The sequence below is a fragment of the Anabrus simplex genome, chromosome 7, assembly GCF_040414725.1.
Source record: "Anabrus simplex isolate iqAnaSimp1 chromosome 7, ASM4041472v1, whole genome shotgun sequence".
Taxonomy (NCBI): domain Eukaryota; kingdom Metazoa; phylum Arthropoda; class Insecta; order Orthoptera; family Tettigoniidae; genus Anabrus; species Anabrus simplex.
In genome coordinates this window covers 155,408,464-155,431,583 of record NC_090271.1, presented here as the reverse complement: position 1 = coordinate 155,431,583, position 23,120 = coordinate 155,408,464, and the positions used below count along the sequence as shown (strand labels likewise).

General features: G+C 39.7%; 1 protein-coding gene across 2 annotated transcripts in view; it reads right to left on the bottom strand.

Moving 5' to 3' along the window:
• The window catches only part of lqfR (clathrin interactor lqfR), a 285,249-nt gene that overhangs the window by 193,972 nt on the left and 68,157 nt on the right, over positions 1–23,120 (bottom strand). For both annotated transcript variants that reach the window (XM_067151380.2, XM_067151381.2), the window contains exons 5-6: positions 15,625–15,752; positions 1,890–2,004 (exon numbers count right to left, since the gene is read on the bottom strand). In XM_067151380.2, coding sequence (XP_067007481.2) covers positions 1,890–2,004; positions 15,625–15,752 — 243 coding nt within the window. The remainder of the gene's footprint in view (positions 1–1,889; positions 2,005–15,624; positions 15,753–23,120) is intronic.

Sequence of the window (23,120 nt, the reverse complement as noted above, 5' to 3'; positions counted from 1 at the left end):
GGTCACGTTCATTTTCAGAACACAAACAGAAATGTTCAAATAGAGGCAAAAACAAAGTGATAATAGTCACTTTTTTTTTTTTTTTTGCTATTGGCTTTACGTCGCATCGACACAGATAGGTCTTATGGCGACGATACGACAGGAAACGTCTAGGACTGGGAAGGAAGCGGCCATGGCCTTAAGGTACAGGTGCAAAAATGGGAAACTACCGAAAACCATCTTCAGGGCTGCCGACAGTGGGGTTCGAACCCACTATCTCCCGAATACTGGATACTGGCCGCACTTAACCGACTGCAGCTATCGAGCTCGGGTGATAACAGCCTTCCAGGGTTGATGTTTTATCACAGTTGGAGAGCTTCAGTATAGTGTATGTCCTCCATGAGCATTTATCACAGCTTGGCACTTATGTGGCATGCTCTGTACAAGTCGACAGAGGTCACATTGTGGTATCAGGTCCCATTCTTCAACGAGAGCCTGTTCGAGGTCTTGGAGAGTCTGTGGTGGAACAGGACGCTCACAATACTTCTGTCAAGCCTATCCCACACATGCTCAATGGGATTAAGGTCGGGACTCACTGCTGGCCATTCCATCTATTGAATGTGCAGTTCTCACAAGACAGCTCTTGTGATGCGTGCTACATGAGCCCTGGCAATGTCGTGCATGAGTACGAATTCAGGGCCAACACCGTATGCAGCAACCAACATATGCTGTAGCAGTATCTGCTCATTGTACCCCGCAGCGGTAAGATTACCACGGACGATGACAAGATCCATACGGCCATCAATACTGATGCCACCCCACACTCCCACAGAACCTTGTCCAAATCGGTCGCCTCCCTGAACAACATTTGGCATGTACTGCTCACCACGGCGTCTCCATACACGTTGACATCCATTATGTTGTGTCAGAGGAAATCTGGACTTTTCTGTGAACAACTCAGGTCTCCATTAGCAAAGATGCCAGTTGACATGGGTATGGGCAAACAGAAGGCGAGCTGCGCTATGTTGCTGCGTTAAACGGGACACTCAAACAGGATGTCTGGGCCGTAAGAACGCTTCTCTTAACCTGTTCCTTACTGTCTGGTCAGACGCGGTGACTCCGGTCTTGTTGTAGCTCTCTGGCAGTTGCTGAATGCCGCCGCAACGCACAAATGGTAAGATATCGGTCAACGTGAGGGGTTGTTATGCGTCCATGACCTTGTACAACTCCTTGTGAACTGGCCTGTCTCACTGTAGAGATTCCACAAGCGTTGAATAACTGACGGAGAGACATTGAGACCCACAGAACACGACCAAAAGTCCATCCTTCCTGGATCAAAGTGACGGCGCTTGCGACTTGAACCTCGTTAAGATGTCTCATGGGATGTGCTGGTTTACGTACAGCGTGTTCAAATGACCGCAGTAGTCTATGTACCTCACAACGACACACGGGCGCACCGCTATTCACTTTGTATTGAGGGGTCATCTGACAATTTAATGCATGGCTATGCCTACAGATGGAGTATAACTTCAATCTGATATACCCTGAGTAGCTAAGGTCTCAAGGTATGCTGTACGACCATTGAAACCCCATCTACCAAATTAACGTTCACATACCAGACGTTGCTAAACATGTTCCCCAAATTCTTTTTAAACTGTGTATATTAGATTGCAAGTATTAGAACAGTCAGTTATCAAAACCAGGAAGAGAGTTTAAACTCTAAAATTAATTGTTGAAAGTAGAAATTACAGCTCAAGTAACTGCCTGTGACTAGTTTCTCAGTTTATCACACATCTTTACATACATGTTAAGGGCAAAGAAAAGAGAAGAAGGTAAGAGAAGAATTTCTACCATAAACTGAAAAATAAAACTGGACATGGTTGACATATTTAAAGTCATTTCAAACCAACCTGTTATTGGAACTGTCTTCAAAGCGTCGACCACCCCCTTTATCGGCGTCCCAATCAGCAAACTCGTCCTTCTTCCATCGTGGAGCATCATCCCAGCCACCGCCACTGCTGCCTCCTACAAAACAATTGAAATAAAGTACAAACTCTATGCATAGAAAGGGCTAGAAGAGAGGAAGACTTCAATACGCTCGTAAACACAGTCAAAACAAGAGCTGGTAGAACCAGAAGAAGTTACTTTCCTTTCCAACAAGATTTCCTTACCATTATACATACAACTGTTAGAACAAAGAAGAAAGTAGAATACTGTACTTTCCATTCTTTCAGGAATGGTTACTCCCCATATCTCTCCCTGGCTATTACAAGAAATCGACAAGGATCTGAGTTGTATAGACAATGAGCAGAACTGACAATCAATGAAGTGATCATTGGTATACACAGTGAAGTTACAACACTGGACACTGACGATTGTTTAAAAAGATGGTAAAACTGTGACCCACAACACATGGAGATAAATATACATCATCATACAATGCCATGCCTGTCAGCATTCAGCCTGCAAGCCTCTGTGAATTAACTATGTGCCACCACAATCCTTCATTTGCAATTAACTCAGCTGTCCTGTTTTGTTCCATACTGCTCACATACCTGCCAACTTTACAAAGCCAAAAATCAGGAGATTTAGAGATGAAAATCAGGAAAAATCGGGAGGAATCAGGAGATACAATTGCTCAAAACTGGTTATTCTACATATCTTATGCAATACAGGAGTACTATGGTACTGTATATTATAACACTTATTGTCTCAAAACACGACTGTTGTTATATGAGGCTCACAGGAAGTATGTGAGCGAGATAATCGGTCTCTGATAAGCCTACCGAAAATAGTATGAACTCATGCTCCATACGTGTGAATCAGTCATGCACTTAGATGCCATTACTTAGAAAATGCATAGATTAATATACTGCATCTCGCGCTGGCGCGATTATGAGAAGCGCAATATTATTTTTATCAAGTAATAAATTAAAACTCGCCAGAATTGTCTCCAAATGGCTCCTAAAATCATTAGGAAATTCTATCACTAAACTACTAAAACAGACTCCAAATCTAGCGACAGGAACATAACACGCAAGAACGAGAGATTGACAGTCGATATACGCGTCGCGATACACAGGTTTCAATAAACATCGCACATTTGTGCGCATTTCTCGTATTAATAAACGTCGAAATTTTTTATTTCAAAGAGGCCAATGAGCAAAAGACTTCGGCCACTTGCGTACAAAGCTGAAATGGTGGGATTTGAAAACAAATGTTCAAAGTTCACTAAAATAAGTTAAAATCGGGAGAAATATTAGAATAATCGGGAGGCGGGAAAAACTGTCGAAAATCGGGAGTCTCCCGCCTAAATCGGGAAAATTGGCAGGTATGTGCTCATATTGAAATGAATAAAAGAAAACTAACTCTTGTTATTTCAATTCGGTTTACTTATCTTTCTCTCCGTAGCAATCTTATTATTGTAGAAAACCAATCCTCTTCCATTCGCCTTACACGACTGCAGTTTATGCATGCAGCTTCATCTATCAGATTCATTACTAACTTAGCCTTAATCTCCTCATTCTGAGTACCGTTCTGCCATTGTTCCCACTGTATCAGTAGTAATTTTTGCTACCTTCAAGTATGTAACTTCGACCTTATGACTAAGATATCCTGAGTCCACCCAGCTTTCACTCCGATACACCAAAACTGGTCTGAAAACAATAATAATGTTATTTGCTTTACATCCCACTAACTACTTTTACGGTCTTCGGAGACGCCGAAGTGCCAGAATTTAGTCCCGCAGGAGTTCTTTCACGTTCCAGTAAATATACTGACACGAGGCTGTCATATTTGAGCACCTTCAAATACCACCGGACTGAGCCAGGATCGAACCTGCCAAGTTGGGGTTAGAAGGCCAGCGCCTTAACCGTCTGAGCCACTCAGCCCGGTCTGAAAACAGACAAACTGTAAAGATACAGTAATTTCATCCAAGAACTCACTTCTTTCTTACAGAAATCAGTTGATCACAACCGTATAGTCACTGCATTAGCCTTGCTACACCTTGATTCGATTTCACTTACAACAGGGCCATCCTGGGAGAAAATACATCTCAGAACTCGAAGTGATCTACCTGCTCTAGTTTTGTATTTCCGACCTGACAATCAATCCTCCAAAGTTTCTCCACAAATTATATCATTCTAGACTTGGAAAGGTTAATTTTCATATCATATACTCTCAACTACTTTTAAAGTTCCAAGTTGTTAAATTGCAGACTTTCAGCACAGGCTGTCACCAAGTCATCGGCATAGCTGCTTACTACATTTCTATCCAGCTGAATTCCTGCCAATTTATACTTTACAGTACACGATCCATACCTATGAACAAAAAGATGTCTAACCCCTGTAACTACTTTGCAACAAGAACTCATTCTACCACAAATCCTCACTGGCCTAATCTATTTATATAAAATAAGAGTTTTGTCTGTACATTGCTCAGAATTTAAAAAGAATGGTATTTCTGTATCGGACATGTCCCCAGTAACAAGCAAATGCACTTTTTACTTTTCCGTAATTTCTGTCTGTATGTATGTATGTACACGCATCACTAGAAAACGGCCAGAGAATTTAATGAAAATCGGTATGCAAAGTCGGGGAATAAGTCGCTACAATCTAGGCAATAAATAATTTTATTCATGCTGATAGAAATGGTACTGTAGTTTAGGGGAAGGCCTAAAACTTAATTTACAAATATTTATGTTATTAGAGGTCCTGTATTAATGAAAAATGGTATGAAAAATTGGGGAATAAGTCGCTATAATCTAAGCTATAAATAATTTTATTCACGCTGAGTGAAATGGTAGTGTAGGGGAAAGCCAAAAATTTAATTATCAAATATTTACGTTATTAGTGGTCCTATCTCAATGAAAATTGGTATGCACAGCCGGAGAATGAGCCACTACAATCTAGGCTATAAATAATGGTATTCACGCTGAGTGAATTGATAGTTTAGGGGAAGGCCTAAAATTTAATTCTCAAATATTTATATTATTATTGGTCGTATCAATAAATACTACATAACAGAAGTTATATAGAATTAAATTTCCGACCATTTATGTCTTATACAATTTTACCGTACCGGCTATGATAACACAGATATTCATGAATTTGTAATTTTGTTGCTATGCCCATATCAACGCCGAGCCACAAGAAAATGGGTTAACAGAATTTAATGAAAATCGGCATATAGAGTCGGGGAATAAGAAACGGCAGTCTAAGCTAGAAACAGCTAGAAACAATTTCTTTCATCCTGGATGAAATTGTAGTTTAGGGGAAGGCATATTAAATGCAATTTTTAAATACCTATCTTATTGGTCTTATCGAAAAGTATTACGTAACAAAAGTTACAGAGAATGCAATTTCGATCATTTATGTTTTATTCATTCTTGCCATACCGACTATGGTAAGAGTGGTATTTCAGAGACGAAAGAAAACTAAATGTGCAGGCCTACAATACTGAAAGCGCATAACATTGATCAACAATAACATTACATTGACCATTGCTTGTTGTGATGTTCTTTGTCTCTTATGCTGTCTCTCAACTCCGATAGATGGGATTACTGCTGCGTACCGAGTATAACAGTGTGACTGAATACTGGCGGGCTGGCGGCAAATAGCTGGGGAGTTAGAAACCTTTCTTCTTTATCATGCCATTCCTCTGGTTCATACATTTTCTGATACAGCTGGTACGTAACACCCTGGTTCATCATAGTATTCAAGCTATTCGATCCCTACTCTGACGCGCTGTTTTGAATGTGCAGTGTGCACACTTAGGCAGAGGCTTACGTAGTAGTATGACCTGGTCTAGAATTACAATTTAGGCTGATTCCAAATAACACTACAATTTACTAAATAACTCAAAATTTAACCCTGAAAAGAACCGTTTCTTAAGAAAAGCTTCTTCCTCTTCACTTTTATAAAATTCTACATTCATTTTATCCCAAATTAGCAGTGAAGAGGGGGTTTCTCCTCTGACTTGGAGGAAACATTTGCCGCCGCCAGTGTAGTGAATTAAGATTTTCTGATTCATCGGGTACTCCTAGGAAACAGAGTAGTAAAAGGGCATAGTTTCTGCCCTGACAGCGCCACTATTCGACCCGCTCCCCGCCGAAAAAAGACGAAGAGTGTTAACGGATCACGGCTATCTGCGGCTTTTATCATTCATGCTCGGGAACTTTGGACTGTTAGATCAGCAGCGTAGACCTGTTTGTTAAAAGTGAGAAAATGTGTGGTTTTTCATTTGATCAAGTATTTCATATGAAAGCATTACATTTAATCGCGCCATTCCTACTGACGTCATTGTAATGATGTATGTTCATTTAAGTTGGGAAAACCACTAAGACAGTATTTCTGAGGATGTAAAAAATGCAGGTGGAGAGCGAGTGTCTACCATTATAACGAAAACTCCCCAACCTGACTGTGACTGATGGTAGGAAATCGGGCCTACCATTACAATGAAAATTCTCTAACTCAGTCTTCATGTGAGAAAAGACGTTTGGCGACTTCCCCGTCACATTTATAGGCTAACGTTAAGAGCTATGCAATTTAATACAATCTTGCTCACAACGCGTACACTAACTAACCTAGAATTCTGTATACAATGTAGAATTCCGTAGCGAAGCACGGGTACATCAGTTAATAATGTATAAATTAACAGTGTGTTATGTGCGAGTTATGAAGCCCAACATTTTGGTCAAATGGCCTGGATTAAAGAGTGAATGGCGACAGACCTTTATCCTTAGACAAAGTCAACACCACCACAAAGCAGAGTAAAAGCGTGTAAGTAGCACGATAATAAACTTAGTAGGGATGCGAACGCAGCAGTGCTGTATGACCCACGCATAGCCCCGTTTAGATCCCGACCAAGGCGGACGTAATCCAGTCTGAAGTTAGACCTCTTCTCCGACACCAGAGATACCGAAAAAAATAACAGACCTTACTAACTAAAAGGAAAGAAGGAATAAGGAATAACTGACACATTTTTTATTGAATTGAAAATTTAGGAGGAAAATAAAATTGACAAAATTAAGGCATAGTTGTGCCATCCAAACAACACACTTAGTACCAAGGAACGTACTTACAGATTCCTTTAAATAACTCCTTTCAACACATCGTTTGCTCATTTATCTGCATAGCATGATCTTATAGCATATCCTCTTATCACGTCTACGGTGTCTACGGTGACATATTCCAACTCATTCATAAGATTTATCTGGTTGTATGATAGAATAAAAATATTGGCACCAATCATACTAGAAAACACACCCACGCCCAAAAGATAAACCTATCGTCTTTCAACAATCTCCAACTAACAATAAATGTTAAGGTGAAATTAATGATAAGAGGACGTCACCAAAAGGCCTGATCTCAAAGGAAAAAAGGAAGTGATTCACACTGGTAACTGGACCAATATGGCAGCCCCCATGAGCTAAAAGGAAGATACGTTTCTTTTTCTATCGCCTTCACGCCGCACCGATACAGATAGGTCTTATGGCGACGATGGGAGAGGAAAGGGCTAGGACTAGGAAGGAAGCGAACATGGCCTTAATCAAGGTACAGCCCCAGCATTTGCCTGGTGTGAAAATGGGAAACCATGGAAAAACATCTTCAGGGCTGCCGACAGTGAGGTTCGAACCCACTATCCCGAATACTGGATACTGGCCGCACTTAAAAGACTGCAGCTATCGAGCTTGGTAAAAGGAAAATAAATAAGCAAATGGTTGCTATGGAGCCACACAAAATATTAACATTATGGATATCCAAAGGAGAGAACTCAAATGGAGAAAGAAAACACACAGGGAGAAAAGAAAATAAAACTTCCAGGAGGAAAATGAATTAGACTCTCCTCCTTCAGTTAATACAGGTTTCGGTCTATTATAACTATCTTGTCAGGACAGGTCCGCCAAGCTACAGAGGTACACAGTAGAAACAAATGCTTCATGAAATATGAAGATGGATTGGACAAGCAGTGACAGAAGTTTTTGGAATTGGAAGACTTGACAACGCTCCCAGAACACAGGAAGAACTGGAATGTGAAGAACACGTCAAAGAACAGACTAGCAGAGATCAGAAAGGAAGATACGTTGTTCGTATGCCAATAAAGAAGGACTGTGAGTCACTAGGGGGCTCATATAGTCAAGCTACCATTTGGTTACTACACCAACCACAGCTTCAATCGTAATACACTAAGTTCATAGAAGATTACGAAGGCTTAGGACATATGAAGCTTGTACAGGACGAAGAGGGCGATCATGAAAGCACGAATTACCTCCCTCATCACCCGGTTATAAAGGAATAGAGTACATCCACAAGAACCAAAATAGTTTTTGATGCTTCAGCAAAAACCACTAGCGGTATCTCACTTAATGATAGCTTCAAGGTAGGCCTTACAGTGCTGTAGGATCTATATTCAGAATACACCCTCTCGCATTCACTGCTGATGTAGCAGAAGTCTATAGCATACCTGCCAACTTTTGAAAAGAGCTATCACTAAAACTCACTGAGCATACATAACAGGATTTCCTTGATAAATTACGCAGATATGTGATAACTGAAAAGGGCTTTACAAAATAAAACTTGTTTAACATAAACAGGCGAGAAATAATATAATTCACACTGCAAATCACATGCTAGTTCGACTTTAAAGTCATAGTTGTAGCCTTTTTAGATTTCTGCAAAAAGCGTCTTGAGAAAATATTTTGTCAAAAGAGAAATAGACTACAGAGATTCATTGGACATGGATGATCTGAACTCTGTTCTATTTTCTTCACGAGGCTGAAAACACGTTCACATTCTGCATTGCTATGGGGTATGGTAAGAATAGAGAGCATTACCCTGGAAATTCGGTTATACTTAAGAAGTCATAGAATGTAACAACAATAGGATACAACTCTGCATTCATATCATTGCTTCCATCTGTTGCCAAAGAAAATGGTCCGTTCTGAAGGCACTTAACAACTTCAGATGATGCATTTTTTTGCCATTTTATTTACAATGCATGTCATTTTCGTGCAACCACAACTGTATTTCTTTGCAACTTCTAATGTGGGAAACATCATCTTAAATAAAGCACCAGCATGATCAGCCGCACCAAAAAGGAAGTAAACGCCACTTGGCCCTGATTACGTCACTGTCAGCGGTTCCAGACCTTGCAAAAAAGGTGTTGATTTTCTTGTTGTCTTCCTTCAATTTAACGTAATTTACGTGTTTACCGCACTTTAGATGATTACTTAAATTGTTTCTTCCACCATGTGCAATATTAATATCACACCCACATGCCGTGCAAAGGTAAATTTTTCTCCCTTTCTTGATTTTAGTATACATGGAAAATCAACAGAATATGATACTTTAAATGTCTGGATGTACTGTTTCTTGTTGGATTTATTCAGGATAATCTACAACAGGAATATAGCGTATGAATATATCCAAGAAAAAATGTCTCTATATCCACTGAAACATCGAAAGGAACCTGGATCATTGAACGTCACATAAAATTATAACAAACACTCAAGGCAGTCAAACACTTCATTAAAACATGGCAAAGCACACAAAGTCTTAAACCATTAAATGAACAAGACACCAACCTCGTCAATGAAGAATATGCACATGGTAAAAAGCATACACAAGTGGAACAAATGTAATTCTTTTTCTTCTTTATAATTTAATGGACTTTGCTAACAGCAGTATATCCAGTCACTGGAACATGTGTAATTAGTCCAACGAGTACAGGGAACTGCAAAGCACGAAGTTATAGCACAAAAACTCTAACACTGCAATAAAATATGTCAACCTTAAAAGGCCAACAAAGAACAACAATCACGTGGTCAACGAATATAGGTTAAATCACAACAAGCAAACGGAGCAGAACAAAGAATTCGCGGAACACAGCCTGTTAACATCTAAGATTCACACGGTTTTAAATTCAATTCCAATAATGACACAAACATCACACGGTTAAGAATACCAATCATATCAAAGAATGAGTTATCGACTATCGTGGACTTGCCTTCCACCAAGACCGAGTGTGCTTCGACCCACGCAAACAATCGATTGTACAGAAGTGGAGCAATTATCGAATATTAACGTTTCAAATTTTTGTCCACGAAGTCGTAAAATGACACCGCGAAGTCGTAAAATGACACCGCCCATCCGTAATACCGTAAAATGCTGCAATTTCCATAAATTTTTATGGATAAACCGTTAAAGTTGACAGGTATGGTTTAGGCAAATTAGAATTCAACCATGTGACAAGACTTCAGCGGATACTCTGGCCTAGGTCACCCAATGAGTCAGTCAGGATTTATGAGTTTCAGACTGTCACTTATGGAACAGCATCTGCACCCTTTCTAGCCACTAAATGCCTCAAACAGCTCATCGAGGACAAAGGTTGTAGATAACCACATGCAGCAATGGTCCTCCGAAAGGGACAGATTCAGCAATAGTATTGTCTTGGATAGCATCACCTGCCACTAGATGGAAGTAATAAATTTCACGACTTTAGTGGACTGGTCCAGAGTGGTTACAAGGACACCCATTCGTGGCCATCGACTACGTCAACATTAGAAGTGAATGAAGAGCAGAGAAGGACCCAAGGAACCTTAGCAGTGCCAAACACCACTGGAGAGTTCATGGAACGGTATTCTACGCTGTCACACTTAGTAAGAGTAACAGCATACTGCATCAGATTCATTCGCAATGCAAGAAACCCAAATTTGTACCAGTAGGAGCATTAACAAGTAATGAACTACATACAGCATTAGACAGATACATCAAGATTGCACAATATGTGGTCTACGCCCAAGAAATACACTAACTGAAGAGAGGTAAACAAGTGCCGAAGCAAAACAAATTCATCAATCTACACCCATTCCTGGATGATCATGAAATGGTACGGGTTGGTAGAAGACTCGACAATTCAAACTTAACATTTGATGCCAAGCATCAGCTGATTCTTCCTCCAAAGCATCACCTGACAAAACTCATAGTATTGTCAGAACATCTGCAGTTATTGTATGCTGGACCACAACTTTTACTAGCAGCACTTCGAGAACGTTATTGGATTCCTACAGCCAAATCAGTGATCAAGTCTGTCTTGCATAAATGCCTTAGGCCCGTATTCACCAACGTCAGTTACTTTTGCCATTATCTTAGATTTCCAAATCTCTGATAATGTCATTATCTCGGATAATACTCACTTCCATATTCACCACAGAATTTATTATCTCGGTTTACCAAAACTAAGTTTTCGTTTCAATCTGAGTTTGAACCACAAATTTTTCATCCTGACGCACGGAAAACAAACGACTACGTGCTGCCACCACTATCGAAATGTAAACAAGTTTTTGATTTAATTCAGGATTTGCAAGTAATTTGCATAAATTATATCGGCTATTGCCAGAAAGCATTTACAACATAGAGAATAAAAAAACAAATTATAGCTAATACATTGCATATTTCACTCAAAATATAAGGCAGTATTCCTTAATTCTTCATTTAAAAGTCACCCAGTCGTGTACTGTACAAGATATAAGTTATAACAGAGAATTCCTTTTTGGCCTACCTACGAGTTGGGAATTCCATGTTATGTTCGATCATTGATAACATTTGACAGTGTCGAAGCTTTAGATAACCTAATATGTATCTGAAAATCAGTGTCGTCGTAGTCCTTGAAATATGTCGCACATACTTTTATCCACCCAGGACGTTTCTTAATTGCATAATCCTGATCATATTACTCGTTGCTGTGATTTTCTGTAGCAATTAGATATTCCAGCCATCTAAGAGCAGCCATATTGGAAATTTCCAATTTTACCGGCCAACCAATCTCCAGTAAAATTTTAATTGAGATAATACCTGTTATCCGAGATAATGTTGTTGGTAAATACAAACTTAACTGTTATCTCGGTTTACGTAGCATTAAACTAAGATAAAAGCTTTTATTCGCATTGGTGAATACGGGCCTTAGATGTTTTAGGCTGAAAGCTAGAGTTTCTCAGCAACTAATGGGAAATTTACCATCATCTAGGGTCCAATCATCTCGACCATTTCTCAATGCTGGTGTGGACAATGCAGGCCCAATCTTAAATAAGTGTTGGAATATGCGGATCAAAACAACATTGAAATGCTATACTGACATATTCATCTGCCCGTCAACAAAGGCAATCCCTCTAGAAGTGGTTAACAATCTGTCTTCAGAAGCCTTCATAGTTGCCCTCAAAAGGTTTATAGCAAGAAAGGGGAAAAGCGTGCATATATACAGAGACAACGGATCCAATGGAGCAAACTGGGAACTACAGAATCTCAGAAAAATGTTCCCGTCAGAATCATTCAATCTACAACTTCATGAGCATACAGCAGCAGAGCAACTAATCTGGCATTTCATACCTCCAAATTCACCTCATTTCGGCAGTCTATGGGAAGCAGCGGTAAAATCCACGAATCTTGATATACTAGTTTCATTTCCATATTGATAGTTCATGTATATATAGACAAGAAAAGGTTCCACCTTATGAATACAATTTTATTATTGTAAGAATTAGTTTACAGAACCGGTTTCGACTTTTAAATAGTCATCATCAGCTGTACATGAATACCTTTATATTTGTGTCAAGCATTAGTTGGTACATCCTTTTCTAAAGGGAGATGCCATAGGGGAGCATCATGTCTAAGCGTCCAAATTGGGCATGTTGAATGTAAAATGGTTCTATATTATAAATCAGGTACTTAGGTATAGAGCTATTTCTATCACGACTAGAATTTGTTTATAAAACCTAACTTAAGCCTAAATCTAAATTACAAATACATTAAACACATTAAAATACACAGTACATGTTAAAATCCTTTAAAATAATGAATATAAAACATTTCGTAGAAATGAATGTATGCGTCTTGCGTGTATCTACGTTCTCGTTTGAGTCCAATGTTGTAAATAATTCAGTGCTTTCGTTCTTAGGCAATGCTGTAGCTCTCTTAGGAAGTCTTACTGTATATTTAAATGTCTCCACTTGTGTGCGTAGTGAAAAGCTTCTATTGTTAACAAAATCCAGTTATATAGACGGAGGTAAGTAAGTGCAGCTGTGAGTAAAATATTATCTTTAAGTATTGGAGGAAGTTGTGGTCTTGGTTGTACTTATTTCTTGATACAGAGTGGTGGCTCCTTCGTCTATAACTGTATGCTGATATATATTATTATTGCTGTCGTGGTTGGGTTGCGTTGGATATGAGAGCTTGGCGTACGAAATAATATGCTGATATTTGTGGAATTAAGTACACTAACTGCTCAGATAGAAGCTTGCCTTAATTCCAGTCCTTAAACAGTTCTGTCAGATGATCCCACGGACCCAAGTTATTTATCACCTGGTCATTTTCTAATTGATGCACCTCTCACCTGCCTACCCGAACCTGATTTAACTAACCTACCTTTGAGTAAATTGTCCAGGTGGCAGTGAGTGCAGGCTATGCAACAGCAGTTGTAGAGAAGGTGGTCATCCAATTACCTCAATTCATTGCAGCAGAGAAGAAAGTGGGCAACTTCCAAGGACAATCTGCTGCCTGGAGCAGTGGTGCATATTCATGAGGACAATCTACCTCCTTTACAGTGGTGTATGGGAGTCATCATCAAAATTCACCCAGGTAAGGATGGGGTGGCGAGAGTGGTAACGTTTCAAACCATGGCAGGGACACTCAAGTGTCCTATTCACAAGTTGGCCTTACTGCCTGCTCAATAGGAAGTCCGAGAAAATGGAAGTGTATATAATAATGAAATTTGCTGACAATTGAACAGTGTACATAATATTGTAATGTACTTGTATTACTGTTGAATCTGGTATATTCAAAGAGGGGGGGATATGTTTGAGTCATGTTTGGTTTATTGCACGTTTAAGTTATGTTTTAGTTTTAGCTTATGTTTATTTTGCTATTTATTTTGCTTTACGTCGCACCGACACAGATAGGTCTTACGGCGACGATGGGACGGGAAAGGCCTAGGAATGGGAAGGAAGCGGTCGTGGCCTTAATTAAGGTACAGCCCCAGAATTTGCCTGGTGTAGAAATGGGAAACCATGGAAAACCATCTTCAGGGCTGCTGACAGTGGGATTCGAACCCACTATCTCCCGGATGCGAGCTCACAGCTGCGCGCTCCTAACCGCACGGTATGTTTATTTTGAACTGTTGTACTGTGTGTATTATTGGTGTATTGGCAACAGTGTGTTGGTGAGTTAGTTGGCACAACATAGCAACGGAATAGAGTAGCATTATGTTATAAATGTGCAAGTTATTAAGCCCAACACATAGCATATCAGAACACTGACCAATCTCATTAGTATTAAAATACTGTTAGAGGTATTTCAGGATGCTAATTCCTTCACTGTATTCTTGTACATTACTGTAATGACATTGTCACTCATGCTTGCATCATTTATGCTCCATGCATAACATTAAATTTGTAGCCATCCCAATAACGCATAAAATCTTCAATGCCACGCAAGGCCTTAGAGCAAAGGACTGCTGATAGGAATACTTTTGGCTCTGTACTGCTGGAACTACTGTAATAAGGAATCTTCTGGATGATCCCATACCACACCTTGAATCAATGTATATTTGCTACTTGCAACTCCAAATACAAGTGCACATGCTTTGATTTCTATTATGTTTGGTATAATTGAATTTAATGCTGACTGAACAAGATATAAATTCCTGGCATTATCAATCTGGATATCAGTGCTGCTTTCTTGCACTATTCTTAAAATTTTCAGCTTCGTACACTCCTACAGCTCACTAAACGCAATATTAACAATTCAAGAGACTGCTACTACCTACAAGTTATGGTATTTGAAGGTCAATGCAATTCCAAGCTGAGGCTCTTGGAAATGTATGATAGCACAGATATGGAAGACAGATAAAACAAATATACAGGGTGGCCAAAAAAAAAAAAAAAAAATAATAATAATAACCAAGCAGTGTTGTGTAGAGAAAATTTAGGTAAGACATGGTGGTTTTGTCTAAGCAGACACATTAACAGCCAGAACACTCATGTCTGAAGCACTGACAACCCTCCTGAGAGGAAAGAAATGCCTCTACATGATCAGAGGATTGGGGTATGGTGTGCCTCAAGACAGCAGGATGTTATTGGGTCAACATTTTTCGCTACAAGACAGACCGTTACCGAAGTGTTCCACAATATGCAGCGTTGTATGCAGACATGTCTGCAGGTTGCATGGGAATATTTTAAACATCTCCTATACAGAAATCTGCACTGCTGTAAGTTCCACTTCAAATTTCAAATTTCTACTGCAAAGTTACTTTATGGACATCCTGTAAAAATAAAAAATAAATGAATGTAGGAGAAACAGGAACTTATATAGGGCAGAAGAATAAGAAGAAATCATACAGTTTCAAAACGGATTAAAAGTTTTACTGCATAAAAACAATGTTCTAGTATTGAAACAAAACTGAACATTAAGAGGACATGGCTGTCAGAGATTTTAAATGGCACAAAATAAAGCAATACTTCAGTCAAGTAAATGAACCATTTCTTCTTTCTGAAGGGGACATACATTTCATAACAAAATGTAATAGGTCCTAAAAACAGGAAAGTGAATAATGTAATCCCAATCTCAAAGAAAACAATGCTTATAACAAACTCACCAAATCTCATTCCCATTGCTTCACTCGACATCCCTACGTATTTGTCCTTGTTCTTCTTAGCCTTCTTTCGTTCTTCTCTAAGTTTGTCATCATCTTGAATAAACTCTATTAACTCTCTTACTTTGTGTCTGCAAACCAAAATATGGAATAGATGAGTACAATAAACACAAGAGTGGTTATGTAAACAGACAAAGCAAGAAATGTACAAGAGAGGAAAAAAAGAAAGAAAGATTACAAAATATGAGAATAATCTGTATTTGCTCTGCTTTTTTTTTCCCAAGTCACCTATCCGAGGCTCTACTCAAAAACAGTGATCATCAAAATCAATTAGGACAAGTTAAAAATCAATAAATTAACTGTGATGATGATGATGATGATGATGATGATGCTTGTTTCTTAAAGGAGCCTAACATAAGTCATTGGCCCATAATGGTACGAAATGAGACAAAATGTAATAACAATTTAAAAGTTCAAAATCATCCACTGACCAGAATAAAAAACGTGATGACGAAGAATGAATGGACAGATATGAACTTAAAACAATCAGTGGATCTGACCCGCAATGCCCCACCTGCACAGAAACTATCATAAACAATAGTATTACTGACTAAGGGACTGCTTCTAAAGCACAATCCTGCATCGAAGATGCTTGTTGTCTAAAGGGGTCCAAAATCCAGGTCAACGGCCCATCATAATGGTACTTATTGCTAGTAAAGTAGAACCATGGTATCTGTCATGTTGCGGTACTAATCTAAAGTAGTGTAGACTCACGGTGTTCCGCACATTAGGGTACTACTCACCAGTACTGTACACCGCACAGGTAACTCAGACCTTTGGCGTTTCTCACATAATGGTGCCACTCATAGGGAACGCAAACCGATGGTGTTCCTCACCTAGGTGTACTAATCACGGGCGCCGGTATACCATCGTGTTCCTTACATAGTGGGCACTAATCATAGGCAACACAGGCCCACGGAGTCGCTCATACTCGTAGTGTTTCTCACAATGGTACTAATCACGGGTAGTGGAAAACCCATACTGACTCACATTCTGTTGCTACTAATCACAAACCTATTGTGTACCTAACATAGTGGTAGTACTCGCAAGTAAAGGCGATCCATGGTGTTACCTGCACGATGGTACTAATCACAAGTAGTTTCATGGTTCTAATACAATCATCCCTTGTTACATAAACAGGTAAAGTAGCTTTGATATTACAGTTGCCTGTACTGTTTACATTTTTATTTACAGTTTTCTACCGATCATAGTTTTTTTTTTTTTTTAAACTCCCTCATGCCTGTTTTATCAGCCATATGGTACTGTCCAGTAGTCCTACTTTTAATACCTTCTTTTCTTTCACATTTATTTTTAACTACTACAAAAACAGCTTTGTGAACACTAATACCATCTATTACTCTGGTTTCTATACAGAGCTCATCTGGTTTTTCCAGCACTACATCCAGAATATTCTTCCCTCTAGTTGGTTCCATTACTTTCTGAATCAGCTGCCCTCCATATTAACCTTATTTGCCATTTGTTGGTCATGCTTCCTGTCGTTCGCATTACCTTCCCAATTGACATTTGGTAAATTGAGATCACCCGCTACTATCACGTTTCTTTCCATATAGTTTGCCACATAGCTGATTGATTATCTTATCGAATAATTCTGAATCAGCATCAGCGCTACCATTTCTCAGTCTGCACACTCCAAGGATATCAAATTGCCTATTATCATTAGAAATGAGCCTTGCGCCTAGAATTTCATGTTTGTCATCTTTAACTTTCTCGTAGCTTACAAATTCTTCTTTCACCAGTATGAATACCCCCCCTCCTACCATTCCTATTCTATCTCTATGATACACACTCCAGTTCCATGAGAAAATTTCTGCATCCATTATATAATTTCTCAGCCATGATTCAACTCCTATTACAATATCTGGTAAGTATATATCTATTCAATTACTTAATTCTATCCCTTTCTTTACAATACTTCTACAGTTGAGCACAAACATTTTTATGTTATCCATACTTGACGTCAGTTCCCTGTACCCTTATCCCAGCTCCCTAGGCCACCCCATTTTCCTGAATGTACCTCTCTATAACCCTTCTAAACAAATTTCCTAACTTATATGTACCACTGTGGTACATATAAGGCTATTTGAGCGCAGATCCCTATCTCCTACTCACCCATTGGGATCTAGAAATCTTACTCTCAGTTTCCGACATACCCAGTCCATGGTCTCATTTAAATCTCCAGTCAGTATCCCTCCTACACAGAATTCCAAATATAAACATATTACAACTACAGATACCAACCCTCACATACTAACAGCGCTGCCTCTAGCGGATGATTCATCACAGTCCTTGTACTAGCCAACAAGGAACAACTTAAGAGCTCACACTTTCTCTTCCACTCGTTACGGTGTTATATTACTATTGTCACCCAACAGTTGGGCAAATGAATATATATATATGGCAGAAATACTGAAAAACAACAAGAAACAAGTATATTCGGGCCTTTAAATTAGGTAATGGAAAAATAGCAAACATATGGCAAATCTAGGCCTTGAAGGCTCGTAGAAGATAGAAGATAAATTGCTTCTACACAGTCTGTAACCTTAACACTGAGTAAGAGTGATTAACTATGTCTAGCTTCCTTTGCCTCCTCCCCCCAGAATTACCCTGGCCTTTATTTAATTGCACACGCTAAGTGAATCTTAGTACAATGTACAAGTTGAACTTCTTTATTTCATCACTTCCCTACCACATATCAAACCCAACCAAACTGTCCTGTGTACACAACTCCCTATTTCTAAAAGGGAAGTAGCTCAAAAAGAGAAACGAGAGGATATCATATAGACCATGATAGTTTAGATCAGAGGTGCTCAGCTGGGCGCCCTTTCAGGCTTTGTTCCAGGTTGTAAGTCTGGCTATAAAGCTTCGAAAGGTAAACACTTCTTCAAAACACCTAAAAATGAAGTATAATTTTTAAAATGGAAAAAGGTGATTCCCAGAAAAGAAAAAATCTTTCTGATAAGTGTGAGATGTGCATTTCACATTTTTCTGATGAATTAAGAGTTAAATCAGACTCATTTATAATGCAAGGTGAACAGGTAGAAATTCCTAGAGATAGACTAAAACTGAAAACTGGTGCTACCCCTCACATATTCCCCAATTTGCCACAATTTCATGGAACAATTAAAGAAACGAAAATCAGCCCACAAAAGACAGCCTACGAAGACAGAGAGAAGTTCAAGGAACGAATCACACTGCGAATCACTGCAAATTAAATTTTAATGCTTTTTAGACAGTGTTAAAAGAAAAGCTTAAAAGACAAGTTCACTTACAAAAAATTAAAGAGACAGGAACGTAATATAATGACCATCCGTAATAAATTTTAAATAGCTAATGCTAAGACTTTTTTAACCCACTGTTCCAATGTCCCACAGATTTTCAATGGTGTTCAAGTCAGGTGATATTGCAGGCCAATCGAGATGTAATATCGGTGGAGTGTTCATAAAACCAGTCACATATATGTCCAGCCCGATGAACTTTGCTGTCGTCATCTTCAAAAATAGGGGTATCTATAGCATATTCATCATGCAGATGTTGACTGAAAGGCAACACCTGATCATTCAGAATATTTAAATAAACACGATGATTCGTGTTAGTGGTCACCGGAGTGAGCGGGCTCAATCCATGATACAAATAACGCCTACAAAACATCACAGACCCACTTCCGGCTTGAACTGGACCTTTCACCCATCCAGTATGAAATGCTTCATTTGGCTTTCAGTGCACTTGACGAAGTATGTTATTGGAATATTGGCAAAAAACATGATGTCAGACCATATTACGCTCCGCCAGTCAGATACTGTCCACGTTCAATGCTTTCTAGCCCATTGAAGATGCACAGTTTTATGTGCCTGTGTGAGCAATGGCCACTTGCAAGGTGACCGACTACAAATGTTCATTGCATGAACTTCCCGTTGCAATATTCTCTGGCTAACAGGTTGGGATGGACCTTCATTTACTGACTGCAGCAATTTCTGTGTCGAAACTAGTTCCAAGTAAATGTTATAACTTATTTAGTTTAATATTAGTATTGAAAAGGTGGATTTTAAATTTTACCTATGTATTATTTTTTTATTCACAAGCCAAAAAATGCTTTTCCGATCCCTCTCAGTCAGGATCTTCTTTTGATCACAATTCTGAAGTCGTGTTTTTTGGCCACATATAGTATACCACCTCCTCTGTAAACCATGTGACCTTGCCGCGGTGGGGAGGCTTGCGTGTCCAAATGATGAAGATAGCCGAGCCGCAGGTGCAACCATATCGTATGGGTATCTGTTGAGAGACCAGACTAACGAATGGTTCATCGAAAGGGGCGTAGCAGCCTTTCGGTAGTTGCAAGGGCGGCAGTCTAGATGAGTGACTGATACGGTCTTGTAATAATACTCAACATAGCTTAGCTGTGTTGATACTGCTACATGGCTGAAAGCAACGGGAAACTACAGCCGTAACTACCTCCCGAGGACATGCAGCTCTCTCTGTATGAATGATGTACTGATGATGGCTTCCTCCAGGGTAAAATATTCCGGAGGTAAACTAGTCCCCCATTCGGATCTCCGGGTGGGGACTACACGAGAGGGGGCAATCATCAGGAAGATGGATACTGACATTCAGCGAGTCGGAGCGTGGAATGTTAGAAGTTTGAATCGTTGTAGTAGGTTAGAGAATCTGAAAAGGTAGATGGATAGGCTAAAGTTAGATGTAGTTGGTATAAGTGAAGTACGTCGGCAGGAAGAACAAGATTTTTGGTCAGGCGACTACCGAATTATCAACACAAAATCAAACAGGGGAATTGCAGGAGTTGGTTTAATATTGAATACGAAAATGGGGCAGCGGGTGAGCTACTACGACCAGCATAGTGAAAGAATTTTTCTCCTCAAGATAGACACCAAACCAATGCCCACCACAATAGTGCAGGTCTAAATGCCTACTAGTTCAGCGGATGATGAAGAAATCGAAAGAATATACGAGGAGATAGAAGATTTAATACAATATGTAAAAGGTGACGAGAATCTAATTGTGATGGGATACTGGAATGCAGTGGTAGGCCAAGGAAGAGAAGGTAGTGCAGTAGGAGAATTTGGATTGGGACAAAGGAACAAAAGAGGAAGTCGGCTGGTTGGATTCTGCACTGATCATAATTTAGTCCTTGCCAATACTTGGTTCAAACACCACAAACGACGGCTGTATTCGTGGACGAGACCTGGAGACACTGGAAGGTATCAAATAGACTTCATTATGATCAGACAGAGATTCAGAAACCAGGTGTTGGATTGCAAAACTTTCCCAGGAGCAGACGTGGACTCTGACCACAACTTGTTGGTCATGAAATGCCATCTGAAGTTGAAGAAAATGAAGAAAGGAAAGAATGCAAAAAGATGGGATCTAGACAAGTTGAAAGAAAAGAGTGTGAGGGAGTGTTTCAAGGAACATGTTGCACAAGGACTAAATGAAAATGCTGAAGGAAACACTATAGAGGAAGAGTGGAGAGTCATGAAAAATGAAGTCGGTAGGGCTGCTGAAGAAATGTTAGGAAGGAAGACAAGATCAACTGAGAATCAGTGGATAACTCAGGAGATACTAGACCTGACTGATAAACGACGAAAATACAAGAATGCCAGAAATGAAGAGGGCAGAAAAGAATACAGGTGATTAAAGAATCAAGTGGATAGAAAGTGCAAGGTAGCTAAGGAAGAATGGCTGAAGGAGAAGAGCAAGGATGTTGAAGGTTGTATGGTTGTAGGAAAGGTAGATGCTGCATACAGGAAAATCAAGGAAACTTTTGGAGAAAGGAAATCTAGGTGTATGGATATTAAGAGCTCAGATGGAAAACCACTTCTAGGGAAAGAATACAAAGCAGAAAGATGGCAGGAGCGTATCCAACAGTTTTATCAAGGTAAAGATGTAGATAATTTGGTTCTGGAACATGTAGATAATTTGGTTCTGGAACATGAAGAGGCTGTTGATGCTGATGAAATGGGAGACCCAATTTTGAGGTCAGAACTTGACAGAGCTGTGAGTGACCTCAATAGGAACAAGGTACCTGGAATTCATGACATTCCCTCTGAATTACTGACTGCCTTAGGAGAAACCAGCATGGCAAGGTTATTTCATTTAGTGTGCAAGATGTATGAGACAGGAGAAGTCCCATCCGATTTTCGGAAGAATGTTGTTATACCTATTCCCAAGAAAGCCGGTGCTGACAGGTGTGAAAACTACCGCACCATTAGTTTAGTATCTCATGCCTGCAAAATTTTAACATGTATTATTTACAGAAGAATGGAAAAACAAGTTGAAGCTGAGTTGGGAGATCAATTTGGCTTCAGAAGAAATGTAGGAACACGTGAAGCAATCCTGACTTTACATCTGATCTAGAGGATCGAATCAAGAAGGACAAGCCCACGTACGAGGTGTGTTCAAAAAAAGACCGAACTGTGGCTAGAAAAACTTTATTATGTAGCTTACATCATTTCACAGACTGTCCCCTTCAAAATAGTCCCCTGCACTATCAACAGCATGTTGCCAACGTTTCTTCCACTTTTGGAATGCTTCCTGGAATGCACTTTCTCTGATGGCGTGAAGTTGCCTCGTCGCATTCTCCTTGATCTCTTCAATGTCTTTGAAACGATGTCCTTTCAAGGTGGTTTTCAATTTGGGGAATAAGAAAAAGTCGGCTGGAGCCAAGTCGGGAGAATATTGCGGATGGGGCACAACAGGAATTTGGTGTTTTGCCAGATAACTGCGGACCGAGAGAGAGGCATGTGCTGGCGCATTGTCATGGTGCAACATCCGGGATTTGTTTTCCCACAGTTCAGGCCTCTTCCTGCGCACAGCATCTCTCAAATGCGTTAAAACATTCTGGTAGAGTTCTTTGCTCACTGTCTGGCCTCGGGGTACAAACTCGTGATGGACAATGCCTTTCCAATCAAAAAACACAATCAGCATCACCTTGATGTTTTAACGACTCATTCGTGCTTTTTTCGGTCGAGGAGAACCTTTCCCCACCCACTGTGATGATTGCCTTTTGGTTTCGACATCGTAACCGAACACCCACGTCTCATCTCCAGTGATGATGATCTTCAGGAAGTTGTCATCAGCGTCTGCGTTAGCAAGCATTTCCTGACTGATGCTGACTCGGTTCTCTTTTTGATTGTCAGCAGACAAGGGACAAATTTAGCACTGAGAATCAGTGGATAACTCAGGAGATACTAGACCTGACTGATAAACGACGAAAATACAAGAATGCCAGAAATGAATGAAGTTTTTCGGTTAAAATTGCATGACATGATCCTACGCTGATGCACACCTGATCAGCAACCTCTCGGACTGTAAAACAACGATTTCCACGAATCACTTCGCGAACTCTCTCGACATGGCGGTCGTCTGTTGATGTGGAAAGTCGCCCAGGCCTAGGGTCTTCAGTG